The 20,332-nt window shown below is 38.0% G+C and overlaps 1 protein-coding gene and 1 long non-coding RNA gene across 7 annotated transcripts in view; one reads left to right on the top strand and one right to left on the bottom strand.

Moving 5' to 3' along the window:
• Positions 1-12,862, top strand: part of LOC131535980 (uncharacterized) — a 46,098-nt gene extending 33,236 nt beyond the window's left edge. Inside the window, exon 3 of the long non-coding RNA XR_009269801.1 lies at positions 12,747-12,862. This is a non-coding gene — a long non-coding RNA (uncharacterized LOC131535980). The remainder of the gene's footprint in view (positions 1-12,746) is intronic.
• znf281a (zinc finger protein 281a) lies at positions 5,269-17,833 on the bottom strand. Of its 6 annotated transcripts, none has more exons than XR_009269800.1 (9): positions 17,082-17,831; positions 12,767-13,308; positions 11,115-11,216; positions 10,857-10,980; positions 10,030-10,113; positions 9,742-9,860; positions 7,077-9,667; positions 6,167-6,247; positions 5,269-5,912 (listed from the first exon to the last, which is right to left on the bottom strand). XR_009269800.1 is itself a non-coding variant. In XM_058768546.1 (9 exons), the coding sequence occupies exons 2-9, from the start codon at positions 13,211-13,213 to the stop codon at positions 5,891-5,893; spliced, it is 2,625 nt and encodes an 874-aa protein (XP_058624529.1). In that variant the 5' UTR covers positions 13,214-13,308; positions 17,082-17,833; the 3' UTR covers positions 5,269-5,890. The 6 variants fall into 6 exon arrangements, 4 of the variants coding, with proteins under 4 accessions (XP_058624529.1, XP_058624527.1, XP_058624528.1 ...); XM_058768546.1 differs by having other exon boundaries at positions 8,022-9,667; positions 17,082-17,833; XR_009269799.1 differs by having other exon boundaries at positions 6,167-9,667.
• Between the last annotated feature and the right edge of the window lie 2,499 nt (positions 17,834-20,332).

Genomic DNA, 20,332 nt, shown 5'->3' with positions numbered 1-20,332 from the left:
GATAAAGACTGATTGTTTGAGGGGTATAGGGTTAGGGTAAGGGGATAGAAAATACAGTTTGTGCAGTATAAAAATATCCCCATAATGATGGAATACCAGTGTGTGTGCGTGTGTGTATGTCACTTTTTCATATCTTATTCTGTCACTTTATCATGGAAACACTTCATTCAGATTGTTTATCACATTATGTGATAATTGGAAACAGGAGTTACTATATCTTTTAATCTATATTGTCACATCAGCCATATACTGACGCACATTCAGTTAAGAAGTTGAACAATTATAGCACACCTTATTGTGAAACATTTTACTAATTCTTTTTCATAAAATTAACTCAAGCCTTCAAATAAGGTATGTATTATTGTATATATTTTATGAGGCTATAAAAGGGCTCCTGCTTTGAACTAAAGCATATCTGGAGATGTCAACTTAACAGTCATATTTGATGTTTGCAGACTCCATGATGAAACATGAGTAAACCCCAATAACAAATATGAAAAATTCAAACCATGGAGAGGAAACCAATATGAAAAGAGTCTGACATCAAAGCTTTATTGTACTGATTCATTTCAAAAACTCATTAAGACCGTCACAATAAGGGTGGGAAGTGCTCATGTCTCTGTTTGATACTATTTTAAAGAAGAATGTCTTGACATTTAGTGCTCAAACTCCTTCACTTGTATCAAGTAGCTACAGACACTCCCTTCCTTCTTATCACTTTGGAAAATTTGTGGATTGCCAAGGACGGGATGGCAACATAGGCCTTTTGTTTAACCAGCAGTGATAAAAAGAACGACTGTGAACACTCCAAGCTCTAACAGATAAAATTTATGCCAAGACTCGGAGTCAACTGACATGCCACAGCAAAATGTCAGCAAAAAAAAAAATTAACCGCTTGAATAGTTATTGGTTCATAATTTCTTCTGTTGGAACATATTTCCTTGTCATTTTCTTCTTAAGGCACCTATGTTTAATAGACACACATAAAAATAGTAATTTTACAAGACAGTTTTCATATAGGGACATTGTATCTCCTATAGAGGCCTCCAGATCAGAACACCATGTAATGAGAATATCTTGGGCCCTCCAGGTCTAATCGCTCATCTTCTGAACATTCTACACACATTTCATTAAAAGTTAATCAAAAGCTTCCCCTGATGTGTCATTTACTGTGTGATAAAGACTGATCTGTGCTGGCATCCAGACTATATAAGAGGGTAAAGAGTTCTAGAGCTGAGGCAACCATATTGTTAACATTTCAAATGGTCATAAAGACAAATGGGGGTTTGTGCAATGAGGAGGGTTTGAACTCTAATCTGTGCAGGAATGCAAAGTCATTCAGTGTTGAGTGCATCAGTATTGTTAGTATAGCAATGGCTCTGACAGGGATGCACCACACATTCAATTTTTCCATCCCAGCAACCAAAAATGTTCCACTAAAAATATGTTTTACTAAAATTCCCATTATGTCAAAAAAAAAATGTTATTACTGAATGTTCTTGGAACGTTCAAAATGTCAATTTTTTAAATGTTTCGTTCTTGGTCATGCAAACATTAAGTGAACATTCCATGTTATCATTTTGCAAACATTGCGGAAACGTTACTTTTAAATGTTCTCTGGAAAAATAAATAAATACTAGATGGATTCCAACTAAATATTTTCTGGAAAACTTCCAAGTCTTGATTCTGCATCACTTTTATTGGCTAGGTTATTTAGGTTAGTTCAGCGCTGGTGATGTGGGATTGAGGAAGCAGATTTAATTCAGGCTTTATGGATTTGTTGAACTTTACTAGACTAAAATTTCAGCCATTTTGCCCTACCCTTTCTATTTCATGAGAACTCTTTCCATTATATTATTATGAAAATGTGAGGGAATTGTGATAGGCAGGCAAATCATCAAGAGAGATAGCTGGTTGGCATCGTTCCAAGAATGAGAAACAGAACTTGGGAAATTTGTAGCATATGAAAACATTTTATTGTCTAGTTAAAAGAATAGACGTTTACATGCAGAACATTTCATGGGTTTTTATAGTAGGTACTGAAACATGACCTTTCAGGGAGACTTAACGATAAGAATTAATTAGTTGGAGCACTTTTTCAAACCTGCTTATTTGAGCAAAACGTATTACGTATTTTGTGTAGACTTTTGTTGAAAGCAAATTGGAATGTGCGTGAAAACAGGTGAAATGAGTTCAGATTTATGAGAAATGTGTCTTTGTTTTGAGAACAGAATGAATGGTTTGGGGAATTATGCCAACTGAATCGGTTATAGTGTGTTAGCAATTAAGATAACCTGTAATGTGATTGGAACATGATTGAGTTGGAGGAGTAGAGTTTTCCAAATAGTATAGGCAGGTATTGACTTGTATAGGCTTTACTTAATTTCAAGTGATCTTATCCACAACATGCATTTACGTGTGTGTGTGTGTGTGTGTGTGTCAGTTGTTACTGGTTATTGACGTACCACAGGAAGTAAAATGAGGAAACAGGAACAAAACTAATTGTAAAATGGAAGTTCCATGAAATGTATCAAATACTAGTGCTGTCATTCTTCTTTTATGATGCTCATTGTCTCATACCTGCAGCTCAAATGCTCTCAATAATAGACTCTATGGAACACACCTGAGCCATTGATTTGATGTCTTTTCCTCAGGGGGTTCTATACCATCAGTAAATGGCGTAAGTGGTTGTTCGGCAAGATTACTATGTTTGCATATGTTGCTTGTTCCTATGATACATGGGACAGAAGTGTTATGTGTGGCCAGTCATTCATCCAAAGACAGTACACAGAGAACCGGGATAAATCCTTGTGCCTTTAATTAAAGCAGAAGAAAAACAGGAGTATGTTCTTAAGGTTATTATGGTAAACTTGACAGTTGTACAGCTGCAGTATTGATTCAAAATGTGTATATTAGAATCTACAAATCAGGGTGATTTTAGTCAAATAATAAAATAATAACCTCATCAGATCAAATAGTTTTGGTTTTAAAGCATGGGAATCATTCAGTAATAAAAATAGCAGTACACAGTGTACAAAATAAAAAAGAAAAAGAAATGAAAACATTTATTTAAGCTGCTTTTGTTCTTAGAAGGTTGTTGTTTGTTTCTGAATATAATATAAGTTTAATTATTCACTCATTTATGATGTTTGGTACACCATCATATATCTTCACTTCCTTTTGTCAGTTAAAAAATGCATCCACTGTCTTTTCCAGCACAAGGAAGCCCATTATTTTCACACTAAATATATAACTTCTTCCTTATTGCTCTGGTTTAAATGGAAGCGTCCGTTAATGTAAACAAATAACAAATGGGTGTTTTTTTATGCCAACATAATGCAGTATCTCAAGAAGAAGAAAAAAAGTTTTCCGGTAAATTTGTTCACTTCAGTTCTATTGGGATATTCTATTATTAGAAAGAGGGCACTGAAATGTAAAAGCACAAGGAAGATGAGTATACAGTAGATATGAGCAGTCTTGTCATGTTACACTGAGCAACAGTCAAACAAAAGTCTTAAAGTAGACCAGGGATTTCCTCCTAATTTTTACGATATGGGAAAATATGAATAAAATAGAAAGCATTGCAGCTTGAAGCTCAAAGAGTCAATCGATGCATGACAGTCCCCTTCGTTCAACTCTCTGTTTGATCAGTTGTGCTCAGGACATGATACACCTTTATGGCTTTATAACATGCAGCTTGCCAGAGTGACAAAGGTCACTTGATCTTCAATTATTTGTTAGAAAGCTGCTCCTTTGGCCACCTTGCTTACTTGGACAGATACTAAGTTAGAAACCTACAACTTTCCTGATAAGATGAGTGCTAAAGTTATTTTGGAGAGTTAATTTTCATAGCAGTGTTACAGTGGCCTATCTAATGCGTGACGCAAATGGCTACAAAAGAACAGTATGTGGACTTTGAACCTTTTGAATGAAACTTCTAATCTGTTATTTTAACAGTATAATTGAGACAATTAAATAGCAGGTCTCAGATCATTGCAGATTCTTATATACTTGGAAATCGATACATGCATATTTGAAAAGTAATAATATTATGGATGAAAATGTAAAAAAAAAAAAATTTAATTAAAAAGTAGGGGGACACACCCACCAAGTCAAACAATAGGAGGTCTAACAATTTTTTCATACATTCAAATGACTTCACTCCTCAAACAAAATGAACAAAGGATCTGTTGATTATGAAGCTGAATTTATTACCCCGAAACGAACAGGGCCATAAATATCTCTGTCCTTGAAGTTGTAAGATATGAGAAAATGGTTAATATTAAAAATAAAATAAATTCTAGCAGCACATAAAATGGGCCACATTCTATAATAATAGGAAATGATAGTGATCTAAATGTTTCATAAACACTTTTAAAATCAATTTCTAGTTTAATATTTTAAATGTCATTTCTTTCTGTGGTGGCAAAGCTTAATTTTCAGCATCATTACGCCAGTCTTCAGTGTCACATGATCCTTCAGAAATTATTTTAACATGCTGATTTGCTGCTCAAGAAACATTATTATCAATGTTGAAAAGAGTTATGCTGCTTGATGTGGTTTATTTTTTTTGGGGTGGACAACATTTGAAATAGAATATAAATGTTCGGTGACACTATAAATGGGTTTACTGTCCCTTTTGATCAATTTAATGCATCCTTGTTGAATAAAAGCAAAAACCTTTTTGCTAAAAAGTTAATACTAACTCCAAGAGGTCCCAAATTAACCAGATTTGTCCTTCATTCACATTCAAGGGCAAGTTGCTATGTGGGAATGATTGTGAACCTCAATGAACTTCATAGATCGGCCTTGAAAACCAAGTTGTACAGGGCTGTGTAGAGCCCTATAAAAAACCTCTAACACAGAGTCCACACTCCACGCTGATACAGACATTACCTCATGATGGTGCAAGTGATGAGACACCGGGGCGGGGGGGGGACACTTTTAGCATTAATTGCACGATTTTACAAAGGTTTGCCTCTTTGTAATTACTTTAAGTAATTAGAGTAAGCTGATTGTCACCCAGGCAAGTACCTTGATTTATGGTCACCATGATGACAGAGCAAGACTCGAGATTAGATTCAAATTCACCCTTACTTGTGCATTAGTGCTTCAGAATCTTAAATCCACTTACTTAAGCCCTTCAGCTCAAAAATATATAGCATGTTTACCAAACAAGATACTGAAGGGGTGGATCTCTTACAGTACCATATGTAAAAATGTCTTGTAACATTACACACTAGAAATAAATCCATGCATCCAAACACACTGATCTCAGCATTTTTATTGTTTTTCCTAATCAATAATAAAAGTCAAAATGGACAGGTATAGCCCTGTGTATCAGATCACAAGAATCTGTAATAAAATAAGACAGGAGAGAAAAAGATCATTAGCTACAAATTTGGCATGGTGACAAAAAGGGGGGAAAAAGAAAACATCAAAAATTTACATGCAAAAAAAAAAAAAAAAAAAGTAGTGTTATTAACTGTATGTAAACAAAATAAATACTTTCAGGAATATACAGCAAGAAGCCAAAAAAGAGAGAGAGAAAAAAAAAAAAAAAAAAAGGACCTCATGGTGGCAACCACTGACAGATTGATGGCTGGCATTATTCAAGCCACACAGGATATCATTCAAGGCTTAACAGTGTCTGCGGGGGCTTTACACATTGAACCAGAAATTATATTTCAGCTGTGCTTCACATCAAATCATAAAACAAATTACAGAACAAAACTGCAGGGCACAGGAGGAATTTAAAACAAAAATAAATGCAAAGTGAATTGACAGCCTGTGCATCTGAATAAAATTAGATTTCAATTCATAGCATCTTTGGATCTCCTCGACCTTAGTTATTGAAACAATACTAAAGTGTACCAACTTCAAGAACCTTTCAGAAGTTCAGAAAATTGTCTCTGAAAAGGAAAGAAAACAGGAAATTATACAATAAAAAAAGACAAGTTTAATGGCAAAGGGACTATTTGAGGCGTTTTTTTTAAACGGTAGCCACATCAGTCATGCTACATACAGTCACTCTTTGATATCCCTGCTTCTGTGACCAGTGATACGAGGTATAAAAACATCAGCTGTGATGATTTCATTTTAGTCATCACACTCCTCATTAATGTGATTATTATTACTACCATTATTGTGAATGGAGTAGCCCAACCTTTCTAAATGAGTCCTAGTGGTCTGTTTGTGTTCCCTAAGAGTCGTCCGCCTGTCAAACAATCTTGCGTGTGGTTCTGTCCTTTTGGGGATCGGTAGGTAAAACACATGAAAGAAGGAACAACATTAGATGACAGTAATTCAAGGACAGTGTAACAGCAGCCAACAGCGCTGATGGAAGACAGTTATTGATCGTTTAAAAAAAAAAAAAAAATACAATAATACTTGTACAGTACAAAATCAAACACATAAAAATGTAGTTCAAGGTAATACTCTGCCCTGCATGCACACTGCAATAAGTTTTCTGAATTCCTTTTGGACTGTTCAGTATATATTTAGGACCAATACTATATAAATTACTAAGAGCGGGACTTTTTACAAGTCGCCTCTGGTGAAAGGCTTGGTACAACAGGGGCCATTTTAACACAAAGCACATTTTCATATACTTTTGAAATAAAACAAAAAGGAGAAGAAAAATCCCCCTCTATAACCTGCCCTACATCCATTAGAACCTGGGAATAAAATATAAAAAAGACACCCTACGCTCCCACCCCAAGAAAAGCCCACCCTTAATTCCAGCAAACACATCCCATTGAAACTAAAGTTTTCCATAAGAAAGACCTCATCGTTGGTCTTTTCAACATAATCTACGCTTCCTAAAATGAATCCCGCCCCTTTTCTGTCCACTGCCCCCTTTTAAAAACAGCATGTCAGTTACACAGTTCACATTCTGTGTGATCAGCCTGGGTAGTTTCATTCACCGTGTAAAATAAACAGGATCAAAAAAGTGCTAAATGGGATTCTTTCTGACGAAGAAGGGAAAGGAGGAGTGGACGGAGGGAGAGAGGGATGAGCAAGCCAGACAGGCGCAGAAGAATCCCATGATCTGGCCTGTGCCAAGAGGCACTTACACGCTCACATGCAGCGCCCTCTAGTGTATAGCCCTTGGCTTCGCAATCCAAGGGAAAAAAAGAAGGACAGGGTGAAGGGGGTTTACGTGCTGTCAGTCACAGGCCTCCCTTCACGAACTCAATTCCTCTTTATCTCCCTCCAAGTCACCTGCCAGTCTCAAGAAAGAGTATATGTTATTTTACATACGGATATTCTTATAAATATATATTTATATATATATGGCCCTTACTGAAAGAGAATGTGAGCATTTCACATTGACATAAAAGTACCATAATCTCTATACAGCTAAGTGGAAAGTGGTGTCAGTGTAATTTAACAGGCAGCGCTTTTGTCTTCTACTTGTTTCACTTATTCAGAAGAATCCAAAAAAATAAAAAATAAAAAAAAATCTCCTGGAAAAGCTCTTTGTATTTGCAAAACGTCTGCCTCTTGGATGAATGCTTGCTACCCTTCTGGATTTGCTGTCCACACGTTTTCCTGAGTAATACTTGAATCATTGTAACAGATGATTTCAGTTCTAGGCAACTCCCTGCCATTGCTTTTTCATAGTTATTTTTACACGCTTGAAGTCAATTGCTAAAATGTATGTGAATGACTTTTGGAAAAAAGTAAGCAGAACTAATTTGCGTTTTCGTCTATTGATCAACAGAGCAGAACTAAAAGTCTACAGAGAATTTCCGAAGGAAACTGAAAAAAAGAACGTAATAATGGAAAATGCATCGCAGGCCAAAGGAGGGTGAAATTTCATATGAACATAATGGCAGTGAGAAAAACATTACTTAAAAACATGACAATTTCATTGAAGTAGGAGAACTAAATAACAATAATAATAACAATATTAATAATAACAATAATAATAATAATAACAACAACAATAAAGACAGCATGACAAAATAAAAACAGGGAACCTCCATCTGAGCATCTAGGCACATGAGCCCATTCACCTGTAGCTTTGGCTTGTTGGGGTTTTGGAGCCACTGCTGACTGGGTCGCTGGCATCAGCCAAGAGATTGCTATACCCTGAGAATTCGGAGACTGATGTCTGTAAGCGGTGAGTCACCTCTCCCCCCGAGTCACTGCTGAAGGCCAGGGACACTCGGCCCCCTTTAAACTGCGCCCCGAAAGCCTGGGCAAAGTTCTCGATCTGATAAGGAGCCTTGGCTGGGTCCAGCGTGGCCAGGTCCTGGGACGCAGCCAGGGAGAATCCTCCAGTGGTGGCTGCGGCTCCGTTTTTCGGCCCTTGCGGTTCCTTCGGACCGCCCAGGTCGGGAGGCTGAGGTGTGATCTGGTAGGTGTTGGTGTTGGGGGTGTGTGGAGGCGGCGGAGGGGAGGTGTGCTGCTTGTCCAGCTGTTCGGTGAGCTCCTGGGAAGGTGTGAGCTGCTGCGTGTGCGCAGACGGCTCCAGGCTGCTCAAGTGGAAGCCCGTTGGAGGCGACGAGCCCTCGAGGAGACCAAAGTGGGACTTTGGCACAGACGAAAGGGAGGGCGAAGACGAGACCGGTTGAGAGAACGAGTACTCGAGAGGTGAGGAAGTATACACATGCTTGTCTGACAAAAGCGGGCTAGGGCCTGTAAATGGTCCCGTGGTAGTCACGGCAGAACCAGGACTGGAGCCCAACGGGAAGCTTGCGCTGTGACTGGTCCTCTCTAATGCCTGTAGGAGAAAACGCGAGTACTCATGCATGATTACGGATTTGTCACCACTGTTGGGACTCGACGGGGCGTCCTCGGTTCCCAGTGGGTCTGCAGCATCTGTGGCGGCTGGCTGGAGCTCGACGTGATGGGGATCGGTGATGTCGAAGGACACATCAGGCTTGTGAGCGTAGTGGTCCAACAAGCTCTGGAGAACCTCATCTGGGATACCAGACTTGTCCTGTTTTATATCTCCCAGAGGGGACGAGTCCAGGAGGCCCAGTGCGGCATCGCCATCTAGAACCCCAGAAACGACACCATGGATGACCGTCGGCTGTGACTGCAGGTGACCGACGCCTACGTCGTAGTCTGAAGCTCCAGAAGCAGAGCCCCCATTGTTCGGCACATGGAGGTATCGCCTCTTCTTCAGAAACTGCATGGCATCATCATAGTTACTGCTGCTGGGACCAACTTTGGCCCCTGGACCCGGAAGAAGCCCGAGGCCGTCCAAACCTCCTCCTGCAGGCAACTCCATGCCTCCTGGTTTGGTTTGATCCAAGGGGTGAGTATTCTTCTCCAGGGATTTCCTGTTCCCCTTCTTAAAGGCCATCTTGGGAGCTCGGCCGTGTTCACCGTGCATGCTGGGGCCCGGCTGGGCTGAAGATGAAGTTGTTGATACCCCGAAGTCATGTACCCCGTAACCATCCGCCCCCTGACTATGTGTCGCTCCCATAGACCCGGATGACTTTTTACGTTTTCGCTCACCCCCCTCACCAGCATTTTTTGTCTTGCCCCGTTTGCGGCTGGGCGTAGCTGCATTTCCCTGAGAGATTCCGTAGCTGCCGTGTTCTCCGTCGCCTGCTGAGCCCAACTCGTGCTCTGCTCCATCCACACCCTTTTTAATGGCATCTCCACACGTCCGCTTGTGCTTCAGCAACCGGTCCGTTCTGGAAAAATACTAAAGGTAGAACACAAGTGTGAGAACACAGTACTGCCAAACAGAACTGGTTGAAACTCGTGCATGAAACGCACCTGTTGGCAGGTGTCACACTTATATGGCTTTTCTCCACTGTGAGTTCTCTTGTGTCTTTCCATGTGATACTTCTGAATAAAACGCATGTTGCACTGGTCACAGCTGAATGGCTTCTCTCCTGGAAACCAGACATCCATGAAAGGAAAGATAAGTTGAGGACCAAAACAAATTTGGTTTGCAAATTTTATAATTAAAAACAGAAGTGGCTGTGAAGCATGAACGACATCTTGCTAACAAACAAGCCAGATATGAGGAAATGAAAGCTGGTGTGAACTTGAGGAACTTACCACTGTGGATCTTCTCGTGTCTCTGTAAGAGGTATTTCTGAATGAAGCTCATGTTACACTGAGTGCAGCGGAAAGGCCTCTCACCTGTAAATGACAAGGAGTGTCAAGCATTGACGTGTTTATAGTGACTACAGAGGCAGCAATACAACATGATGGTTTTCAATGGGGCCAATACCACCCCTAAGTATGAGTAAAATAATTGTATCAATTACAACTGAATCTCAAGTATAAATTAGCAAACCTATTTGGCTGCTGTTAAAGCAGTGGTTCTCAACCTTTTTGACTCCGAGGGCCTTGGTTTGTACAAAATACTTTTTGTTAAAATATATATATATATATATATATATATATATATATATATATATATATATATATATATATATATATATATATATATATATATATATATATAAGGGCTGCCAAATTGATTAATCAAATCCAAAATAAAAGTTTGTGTTTACATGATGTGTGTGTGTACCGTGTATATTTATATGTATATTATATACTGTAAATACACACACACATATACATATATATATACACATATAGCTCTTTCGCAAACCTATTTTCATGATAAATCATTTAAAATCTTTAAGAAATGATTCAAACAGTTTTTCCAAGTAAGCAACATTTGTTTAATACAAAAGTAGTTTTGCACTTTTGTGAACTTGACAGACCAGCTATTTTAGAATGCAAGTACCCTTAATCTCCATTTAATACTGGCTGTTAATCCTTGGAACAAATTGTTTTGTGATGACACTGTGTGCACAGGCCAATCTCTACTAACATATGCACACTCTTTTGTGTAAGTGTACATGCATGCTGACCTGTGTGTATAAGCACATGTCTGCGTAAATGATAGGAGCTCCGGAACGCTGCATTGCAGTGCTCACAGATGTGCGGTTTGGAGTTTGGAGACAAGCTCCCTCCATCTGGATCCAGCATCATTGACTGCAGAGAAAACAATTTTCAGCATTATACAACACTAATATAATTTTATAAAGGGAAATCATTTTAAAATTTTAACAATAAGCAAAACAGTGAATAATCAATAAGTTTTATGTTAATGAAGTGTTTGTTTGCACCTTCGACTCTCCTCGTTTCCTTCGTGTCTTGCCCTCCTGTCCCTCGCCGTTTGACCTTCGACCTTTCCTCCCTGAGGATTCCTTTACCAGCCGTCCTGACAGCTGGAAGGATAACAAAGATAGAATGGGATTGGGAGCAGACTAAATAAAAGACCACAAAATCCCATTCATTCACACAACATTTGTGAAGCACAAATCTGTTTTTCATTTTGTATGCCTGGTATATTAAGACTCGTGTAAATGAGAGACAATCTGTGCCTTGGATTTTTTTTTTTTTTTTAATTGAAACAAACGCAGATACAGAAATCAGACACAACTCTATATGCACATACTAGATGAGAGACTAGTTTGAATATTAAAAGTATTGGCTAATGTGTATGTGGCAGAAGGCAGGGTGGTAAATCTGTTATTTATGAGCCTCTATATCTATCCCTGGAGAATCAATGACACTTTCCCTTTTTCGCATCCATCTATGGAAAAACACCATGTGGATTATTGACCAGCTGCACATCTGAATATCGTCTCACACTTGGGCAGTATAAAACAACAGATCGGCGAGAAACACACACAAAAAACCTATGTTGAATGGAGATTAAAATATGAATTGTCAATGTGACACTCATTGTTCTTCTGAAGGCTATGGCATATTTGACAAAAGAGAAAACTAGAGCGAGAAAGATATGAAATTTTAAATTGCACCCAAGGCTAGCCAAAACAAATTTTACTCATTGCTCTAGTCTGACGTCTTTAAAATGACCTCTCCTTCAACAAAAAAAAGCATGAGGAAGAGCAACTGGGATAGATTAAATCCAACCAACCAGAAAACAAAAGACATCTTGCGTGTTATTTCTTGGTGTGCCGCTAGAAATAATCACAAATTAGCATGAGTCATCATTTTATTAATGTAATCACAGCTGCCTTTGGCTACTGCACAAAGACAGAGCCAGATGCAGTGTCTCAATGCTTCAGCCTGATTTCCTTTCAGTCGTCGGTGCGGATGAGATGATCAATAAACCCTTATAATGATTAAATGGGTTCACTGCCCTTATAACCTCGGAAAGGACTTAATTATCACAGTATGAGAAGCAAAGGTGCTATTTTGCATTTCCGCACACACAATTGCATGAGTCCTGTTGCATTTGAGCTAGTCAAACCCCTCACTCATGCACAGAAATGAGATGACATCACTGACAGAACGGACAATTTATACCCTACAGTATTGTTGTGGAGTCTGCATTCAGCTCAGCTTGGGATAGATACCTTAAACACAAATATGGCTTAACTCAAGAGTCTAGGGAATTTAGAAATGTAGACATCAAAAGAAAAATTTAGAACCTTAACCATAGAACCTTTCAGTGAACAGTTCTGCAAAGAACCATTTCTTTTCTTAGTGTGAAGATCATTTTTCCACTATAAAGAACCTTTTGTGGAATGGAAAGGTTTTATGGATATTAAAGAACCTTTAACTTTGAGTGTAGTGATATTGAAAGTAGGGAAGTTCAGTAAAATATAAAATCTTGGAAATCACGTTGAGGGTTCTTTACCTTGTAATAAAAGCACAAGTAAGAAATTCCTTGGAGTAATTACCAACCATCCTGTCCAAATGTTGTTGTTTTTTTTGTTTTTTTACAGACAGACATGGGCACACTTACGTTTCCCAGACTGAGGTCGTGCACCACCAGGTTCTGATGGTTGCCCAGCGAGACCTCCAGCAACTCTCCTCCACTTCGTACTCCAGTTCCAGCTCCACCTCCCGGGTAGAGAGGCAGCCGGTAATCATGTTCAGAGACCTTCTCCTGTTTAATGCCCATGGCATGAACATAATCTCCCACGCTTCCCATCATCCCTCCTATGCCACCTCCACCACCCATGCCTCCAGCACTCAGCCCTCCTCCTCCACAGTCCGGCGAGTCCCTCTCCTTCTTCAAGATCATTTCGTGGGGCTGCAGGTCAGCCATAACAGTTTGACTGGCCAGCCGGGTGAAGCTAGTAACAGGGGGCAGGTGACTGAACATGAGCATGCCTGGACCGAAGCCTGGCTCCATGCCACCGTTAGAGCGGAGGAACTCATTGCCAAGTTTGTCCTGGATCAAGCTCATGTTGAAGGGGCAAGGCTCAGAGTGTTATCACACTGACGCTGATGCTGGAACAGGGGCGATGGGGTCTGCTTCAATGCAAGGCCACCTCACTCATCCTAAAGACATAAAAAGAGACCAAATAATGACGTGACATTCTTTACATACATTATTTCACAAAATAATATATTAATATACAATAATACATAATACAGTTCAATACAGATGTATTTCTTTTAAATATTGTGAAATATTAACACAATTTAAATGAGCTTATTTTTTTTTACTTTAAACTATTATTTATTTTAAAATACTTTAAGAAATTATTATTATATGCTGATTTGGGGTTCAAGAAACATTTCTTCTTATCAATGTTGAAAATTGTTTTTTTTGCCATATCGCCCAGGCCTATATATGCACATGCCATTCTGCTCTAGATATCAGTGTCATCAATTAAAAAAAATTAACATTACAGATACAATCCTGCTGTTATTTTTACTTCCTTATTATTTTAAAGCTACATTGCTAAGAAGCAATAAAATCTTGGCAAAACAATAGAAAAGTTTTAAAAGCTGCCAGAGTGTGAATGTGCCATGGACAACCACGTCAGCCATGTTAGTGCTAAGACTCTGACTGCCTATTACATCCTACAACTTTTTCATTTCACGTCTTTGAGTCTCCTTAAAACCAGGTCACTGTGACAAATGTTTGTAACAAAACTATGAACACTTCAAACTCCAAATTCATGGAAATCGTAAAGCGTGTGATGCAAGCAAGTGATGTGCAGATCTTTAAAAACAAACTTAGAAACAGTAGCCGTACGCTCTTTTGATCCAGCCAATAAGCGCTTAACTGGATTAATCACAGAGGTTTGTGGGTCATGTCAACCTCTCTTCAGTGTATTGTGTTTGCTATTTCCTCTTTTAACACACAAATAACAACCTACGGGAAACAATTCACTTATGACTTCTAATGAGAAGTCATGTTAAGTACTCATAAAGATTAGAAGTAATTATGATAAGAGTGACAAACAGATCAACATTAGACATTCATTTTCATTTCATGTGCTGCAGAAATAAAATGTTTTTTTTTTTTAAATGAGTCATTACCTGGCTATAGTTTCATGACACGAAAGCATCTATACAGACTCAACTGAAACATCAGATCCAAACATGCACAAGACATCTCCAACTCATTTTGCCCAGATTTTTAAGATTGGCCATTGATTATGTATGATTTTGTACAAATTAAATTTTTTGTAAATTAAATTAGAAAGCAGCAATTACATAGAAATATAGCTATTGATCTTATTTTCAAAGTGGAAAAAAACAAAAAAAATAAATAAAATACTGTATTTACACATGCACAGACATTCACTTTAAGATATCATACACAAAACAAACTGCCTGGTGTTTGCTCACACGCTCTATTTTTGAACGTTAAGGATTAAGAGCCTGTTATAAATATAAACACCGATGTTGTGCCCTGTGAACCTGTCTAGCATTAGGAATGTTAGTGGATTGTGGCCTGTGGGACATTCCTCTAAAACATTTATGTCCAGTGCAATATGTGTGTTTGTGTGTGTGTGTGTGTGTGTGTGTGTGTGTAACATTTGTTATTAGGCCTACATCAATCAATTGTGGTGGTTATTTTATATGCAAGTATTATCAAGTTTGAGGTCTGAAGACTGGACATCCTGCTCTGACTAATTATGGTTTTCTACAATTGACAATTGATTGCTGCAAATGCAAATTTACAAATTTAACCCGTCAGTAATGGCCTAATCTAGAACCAATAAGTAATGATACTGATTCAATTTTAGCAAACCTTAAGCACACAAACTTAATTTCAAGTCTGAAAGTAATGACTCTGAGTCAGATGATGATTCAGTAACTGCTCTGAATGAGCTAATGTATGTATGCATACCAGCATACAAGTATCAGTTTGTTTGTGGGTCAGATTAGACTGGTCGCACTGTACATAGGTTTTTGCATGCAACCTTGAATATAACGTAACTGCAAAATTTGTGGAATATCATCATAATCTCATTACAGTAAACTGACTTACAACTTGGGTAAAATATGATCAATAAAAGATACAAAGAATAAAGATATTTTGAAGAATGTGGGTTACCATTGACTTCCATTGTACTGTATGAACAAACAATCCAAAAAACACTTTTCTCAAAATTTCTTATTTTATGTTACACCAAAGAAAGCAAGTCATACAGGTTTGGAACGACATGAGGGTGAGTAAATGATGACACACTTAATTTTGGGTTGAACTATCCTTTTAACTGGAGCATTATTACTCATCATTGTCATTTTAAAATTCAATGGAATAAAAAAAACAAAAAAAGAAGCAGCTTCCCATCAATTTATCATAGATCCCATAATAAAATACAGTGGTTTTACAATTGTAAACGAGAGCTGGTATTTTGCAGAAATGTTTCCATGTAAATCATGATGAGCACTATAGATTGGTCCCCACGTCTCAATGTGCGCATTTGCCGAGGGTACATCATGTTTCCGGGAAGTCAATGGCCAATTGCTCTTCTTTAGATTCCTGCGCCATCCGATGATTCATACTAATTCATTTCCCCTTAAAAGGCTGCTGGATTGGATCTGAACCAGATGCTCTGGCATTAGTCAGAAACACGCCATCCGAGTCACTTCACATTCAAGGAAAAGATGAAGTCTAACCTCGAGAATCAATAGGAGCTCATTCAGGAGTCAGGACATGGAGAGTTCATGTCCAAAATTTAATTATTAGATTCAAAACATGTCTATCTTTCTTGTGGTCCCACATTTACTTATGTCAAAAAATTTGAGGTGGAATATGGGTAATGTTAGTGATAGGATTCACAGTATGATTAGGTTAAGGGTGGGTTTAGGATTAACAATGTAATTACAGAGGTAACTACAGAAATTAGTTACAGATGTAATTAGATCCAGATATTTTTATAGAAATACAACGTAGAACATGTGTACGCAATAAGTGCACTGTATCAAACGATTAATTTAAATGTTAGTACATAGCAATAAAAGACACTTAATATAAAGTGGGTCCAGACATATCGTGGAATGAAGAAATGCGAAATAAAGGAACACTTTGTCCCAATAGAGGCGTCTTTTATCTCGTATAACAGCATACAGCTCGCGTCTCTTTGTGTTGTGAGTGCGCGCAGACTGCACGCGACGCAGATGGTATGTAAATAGCTCGTGCATACGTTAGCCAACTGAGCTAGCTCATCAATCAGAGACATAAATCATTTATTTCACACGTTCAAATCAAAGCGAGTCCCAGCTCGGGACGCAGTGGCCATATTGGCCAGAAAAACAACACGACTTCGTGGCACGGGACCCTGAAGTCTATACTGTGGACGTGGGAGATTTAAGTTTTTGTTAGTAAGGCAAGACCGTTATGGTGGGATCCATATTAATAACTTCATGCCGACTCACAAAGGGCCTCGCTGCTAACGCGCTAGCTAACCGGCTAAGCGACGCTTAATAAATAAATTAACAGTTACACTTGCGAAGTGTAGAGCATGGAACGTGAACTCATATATTCACAAATGTAATACAAAACATCTGCAATAATTAACTCAAAATCACTTTGCAAAGTCAAAATGTGCTTTTGTTTTACACCACAAGTTCACAACAAGAAATTAATACACATAGAATATGCACAATGGCATTGCTGCGAGAGCGACGGCGCTTACCCATAATAAACAGCCCCATGCAACTCCAACGAACAATTGATGCTCCGCGTCAAGCTACGCGGCTACATGCTACACTGCGTCGCTGCGCTGCGCTTTGTTGTCTGCCGCGCTTGCGTGCGCCTCTCCGGCGCTTCAAACTTCACGCAAAGCTGATCTCAGGATTTCGCTTACCAGTGCATGTCCACCGTTGGCTCTCTGTGTATGTATTTTCCCCCCTCGATCGTTTCTTTTAACGTTCAGAGTCCAAACATTGTTCTCCCGCAGCTGCTGCGTTCCTCCATCTTGTCTGAGCGCGGGGAACTGTGGGTAGCGCCGACGGGTCCTGCGAGGAGACAGACGCTGTGATCCAGGGCATTGGAGCAGCGTCCGATAGTGAACTATCGCTCAGAGGAACACACGCTAAACCTAGTGGGTGCTATTGGGAAGATTTTCAACTCATTCACTTTTGCATTATAGATTGTATCAATGCACACACAGCATCCACTGTGGACAGTTATCATAAATAGGCTACTTTTTGGCAACTTTATCACATCCGTGCATTCGCAGAAGACGTCTGCATAGACTGCTTTTCATATTTTTCGCTTTGAAAATCTGTTTAAGTTTCTATTCCCAATCTTATTCTCCCAGACTGTGTTTGTCTCTCAGAAATATGGTGGTATCCCATTGGGTCTCCCAAAATTAGGACACAGCACATCCTGCCATGTAATATGGCTCTCAAATTAATAGGATGGCTGTGACACAATTCATTAAGCTAAAGAAAGAAAAAAAAACAATTCCTCAAATAGCCTCTTAATTAACTAGACTATCCTAATTGCAAGAAGTAACGGTGACCCTAAGAAAAGATCCAGAGAGAAACAAAGAAAGAGACAAAATAATCAAATAAAACAATACAAAACAAAATAAGCTAAATATTATGTGTTCTGGAGAACAGAGGCATTGGTTGGTGAAAAACATTACCCAAAAAGCTGACAATACCAGAACAATCAACTCAATCTCACAAAAAAAAAAAATTGAGGTTGCAATTTTGTATGAATTAATTAATTAATAAGGAAACATAACCTCCAACAATAGGCCCAGGCATGAAGGTCTAACCCTAAATCTAACTGTCAATGAGACATAAACAGATTGTAAACATACAATACATATGAGATTTTACAAATTCAATCGAATTAGTCCATTAATGACAATTTGTGACTAATTTATGTTTTGGTGAACTGACAGTTAGGATGGGGTAGGAGTGGTCCTTCATGCTTGCTTTCCTAAAAATTTTACATTTCCATACATATCACCACACAAATGTGTACAAAATCACCACCTTGTAAAATAGTTAATTTTTCTTATGAGCTGGAGTTGGTTGCATTTCCTACAATAATTGTATATTTTATGACTCATTTAGTCCAGACTGAGAGAAATAATGGACGTGATGGATAGACAGACACATACACTTTTAAAAATAAAGGTTTTAAATGTTACATTATTACGATAGTCTTTACACTTAGGGGGGGGGAGGGGTATCAGAACAGCAGTAAACAGTTCTTTAATAAATTCTTAGAGTATTATAATTATCAAAAGAACCTTTTGGCATTACAAAGAACCTTTTGTGCATTACAGGTTCTTCATAGAACCATCAAAGCCAATAAATAACCTTTATTTTTAAGTCTAAGATTATTTTTTCATTCTCTTCTTGCACTTTCCACAAAATGACAAACTATTGTAGCCAATATTTGTGTTTCTCTATTTTATAATTTGCTTTTTAAATGCCTGAAAATTGTATGTGGCATGACTGCGTTTGTTGCAGTTTCAATATAGGGATAATAAATTCTTTCATTCTGAAAGTGTAGGATTTTTTCCTTCTTATTCTGTGAATGTCATGTGTGCGAGGAGAGGTGTTTATTTATTTCTCAATACCTGCGTCTATGAAATCTTTCCCATTTCTGGACTGGTTAAATATGCATTGAACATTCTTTTCAAACGTTATAGTCTGACAATGTTCTATCATAGAGTGATCTGTGTGTTCATATGTATTTAATACGTCACTGTATAATTCATTTGAAACATTATTATGACTAGGATCAGACAGTAGTACAATAATGCTACTCATAACCAACCACAACAAACTAATTATAGAAAGACCTTTAGGCTCCAGATTAATCTTATCACAGACTTATTTTTCTCTCTTAAATTAATGTATATGCAACAGAATTAAAAATAAAATGAAATATGCAATTATTAGCCTACATATTTAATCAGAGGCTGTACTATGAGTAAAGTTACTGCTAAAAGTTGTCAGATGTGTTTACAATTATTTTACAAAGATTAGGTACACATTATTATTATTATTATTATTTGTATTAATCAAATTCATATAGCCTTCAGTTATAAGATGTTGTAGCTATTGAATCTGCTTTTTAATTTTGAACATACGGCTCATGACTGGTATTTAAGAAAACTCGACAGGTCATGTGATATTATGTAGATGTCATCAATTCTTAGAGCTCATTCATTATTCAAGAGCTAGCGTGTATTAATACGCTCACTGTTTCCATCTCTGCCTTTCTCATTCATTTTTTTTTTTTTTTGCCTTATTCTTTTTTTCACTTCCAAATCTGAAGGGCAGTGTAACTGCATCTGGTGTTCTACTATATTATGTTGTTTATTTATCATGGAGAAGAACATAAATCAATCTCAAACTTCTATGCATCATCCACATGGGGTCAGTGAGAATATGGAGGGGGGCGACACTGTTCCTGTCAATCACCTAGCATAAAGAGAAGACCCTGATTTTTTTCCAGCACTGTTTTCTTTACTGTTGTTTAGTTATGTGTGCTTGAGCCTTGGCTATTGGATCACACTATAAATGATAAAAGACATGTTAGTTTGCATAGTAGCTGAAAATAAAACTAAGTATTCTATAACAATGTTCATGGACACTCACAGGCCTCCATAATACAAAAACCAGACCCTGCTCGATATATCATTACTGCTATAACTCATTCCCCTGATAAATGTGTTTAATAATGTTTTTAATCCAAGACAGAGACAAATACACAGCGCCTCCCCAAACAAGAGAGATGTTTTTTCATCTGTGTTCAGTATTCCTCAGAGCCAGAAGAGTTGTCATTACGAGGGACTATAATGATTTTTAATATAACGGACAAATAGATATACTGGCCTGGTGGCCTGATGGCTGCCCATGTATTAGAGATTCCCTAAAGGAGCAAACAGAGAGAGGAAGAGGATGCAGTTTCAGATTTCTCTGCAGTGAATAACTGCACAATAACCAAAAATAAGCATTCCATTAGACTGGTGGGAATATTATGTTCATGTGTCTCCACTGTTCAGAGCTATAAGTTACAGCTATACTTATAAAAAAGACAGACGGTGCCTTTCTGTTAGCATTAACATCATCAGACTCAGCACTT

This window comes from Onychostoma macrolepis, chromosome 03 (assembly GCF_012432095.1).
Source record: "Onychostoma macrolepis isolate SWU-2019 chromosome 03, ASM1243209v1, whole genome shotgun sequence".
Taxonomy (NCBI): domain Eukaryota; kingdom Metazoa; phylum Chordata; class Actinopteri; order Cypriniformes; family Cyprinidae; genus Onychostoma; species Onychostoma macrolepis.
This window is presented reverse-complemented; position numbering and strand designations above follow the sequence as displayed.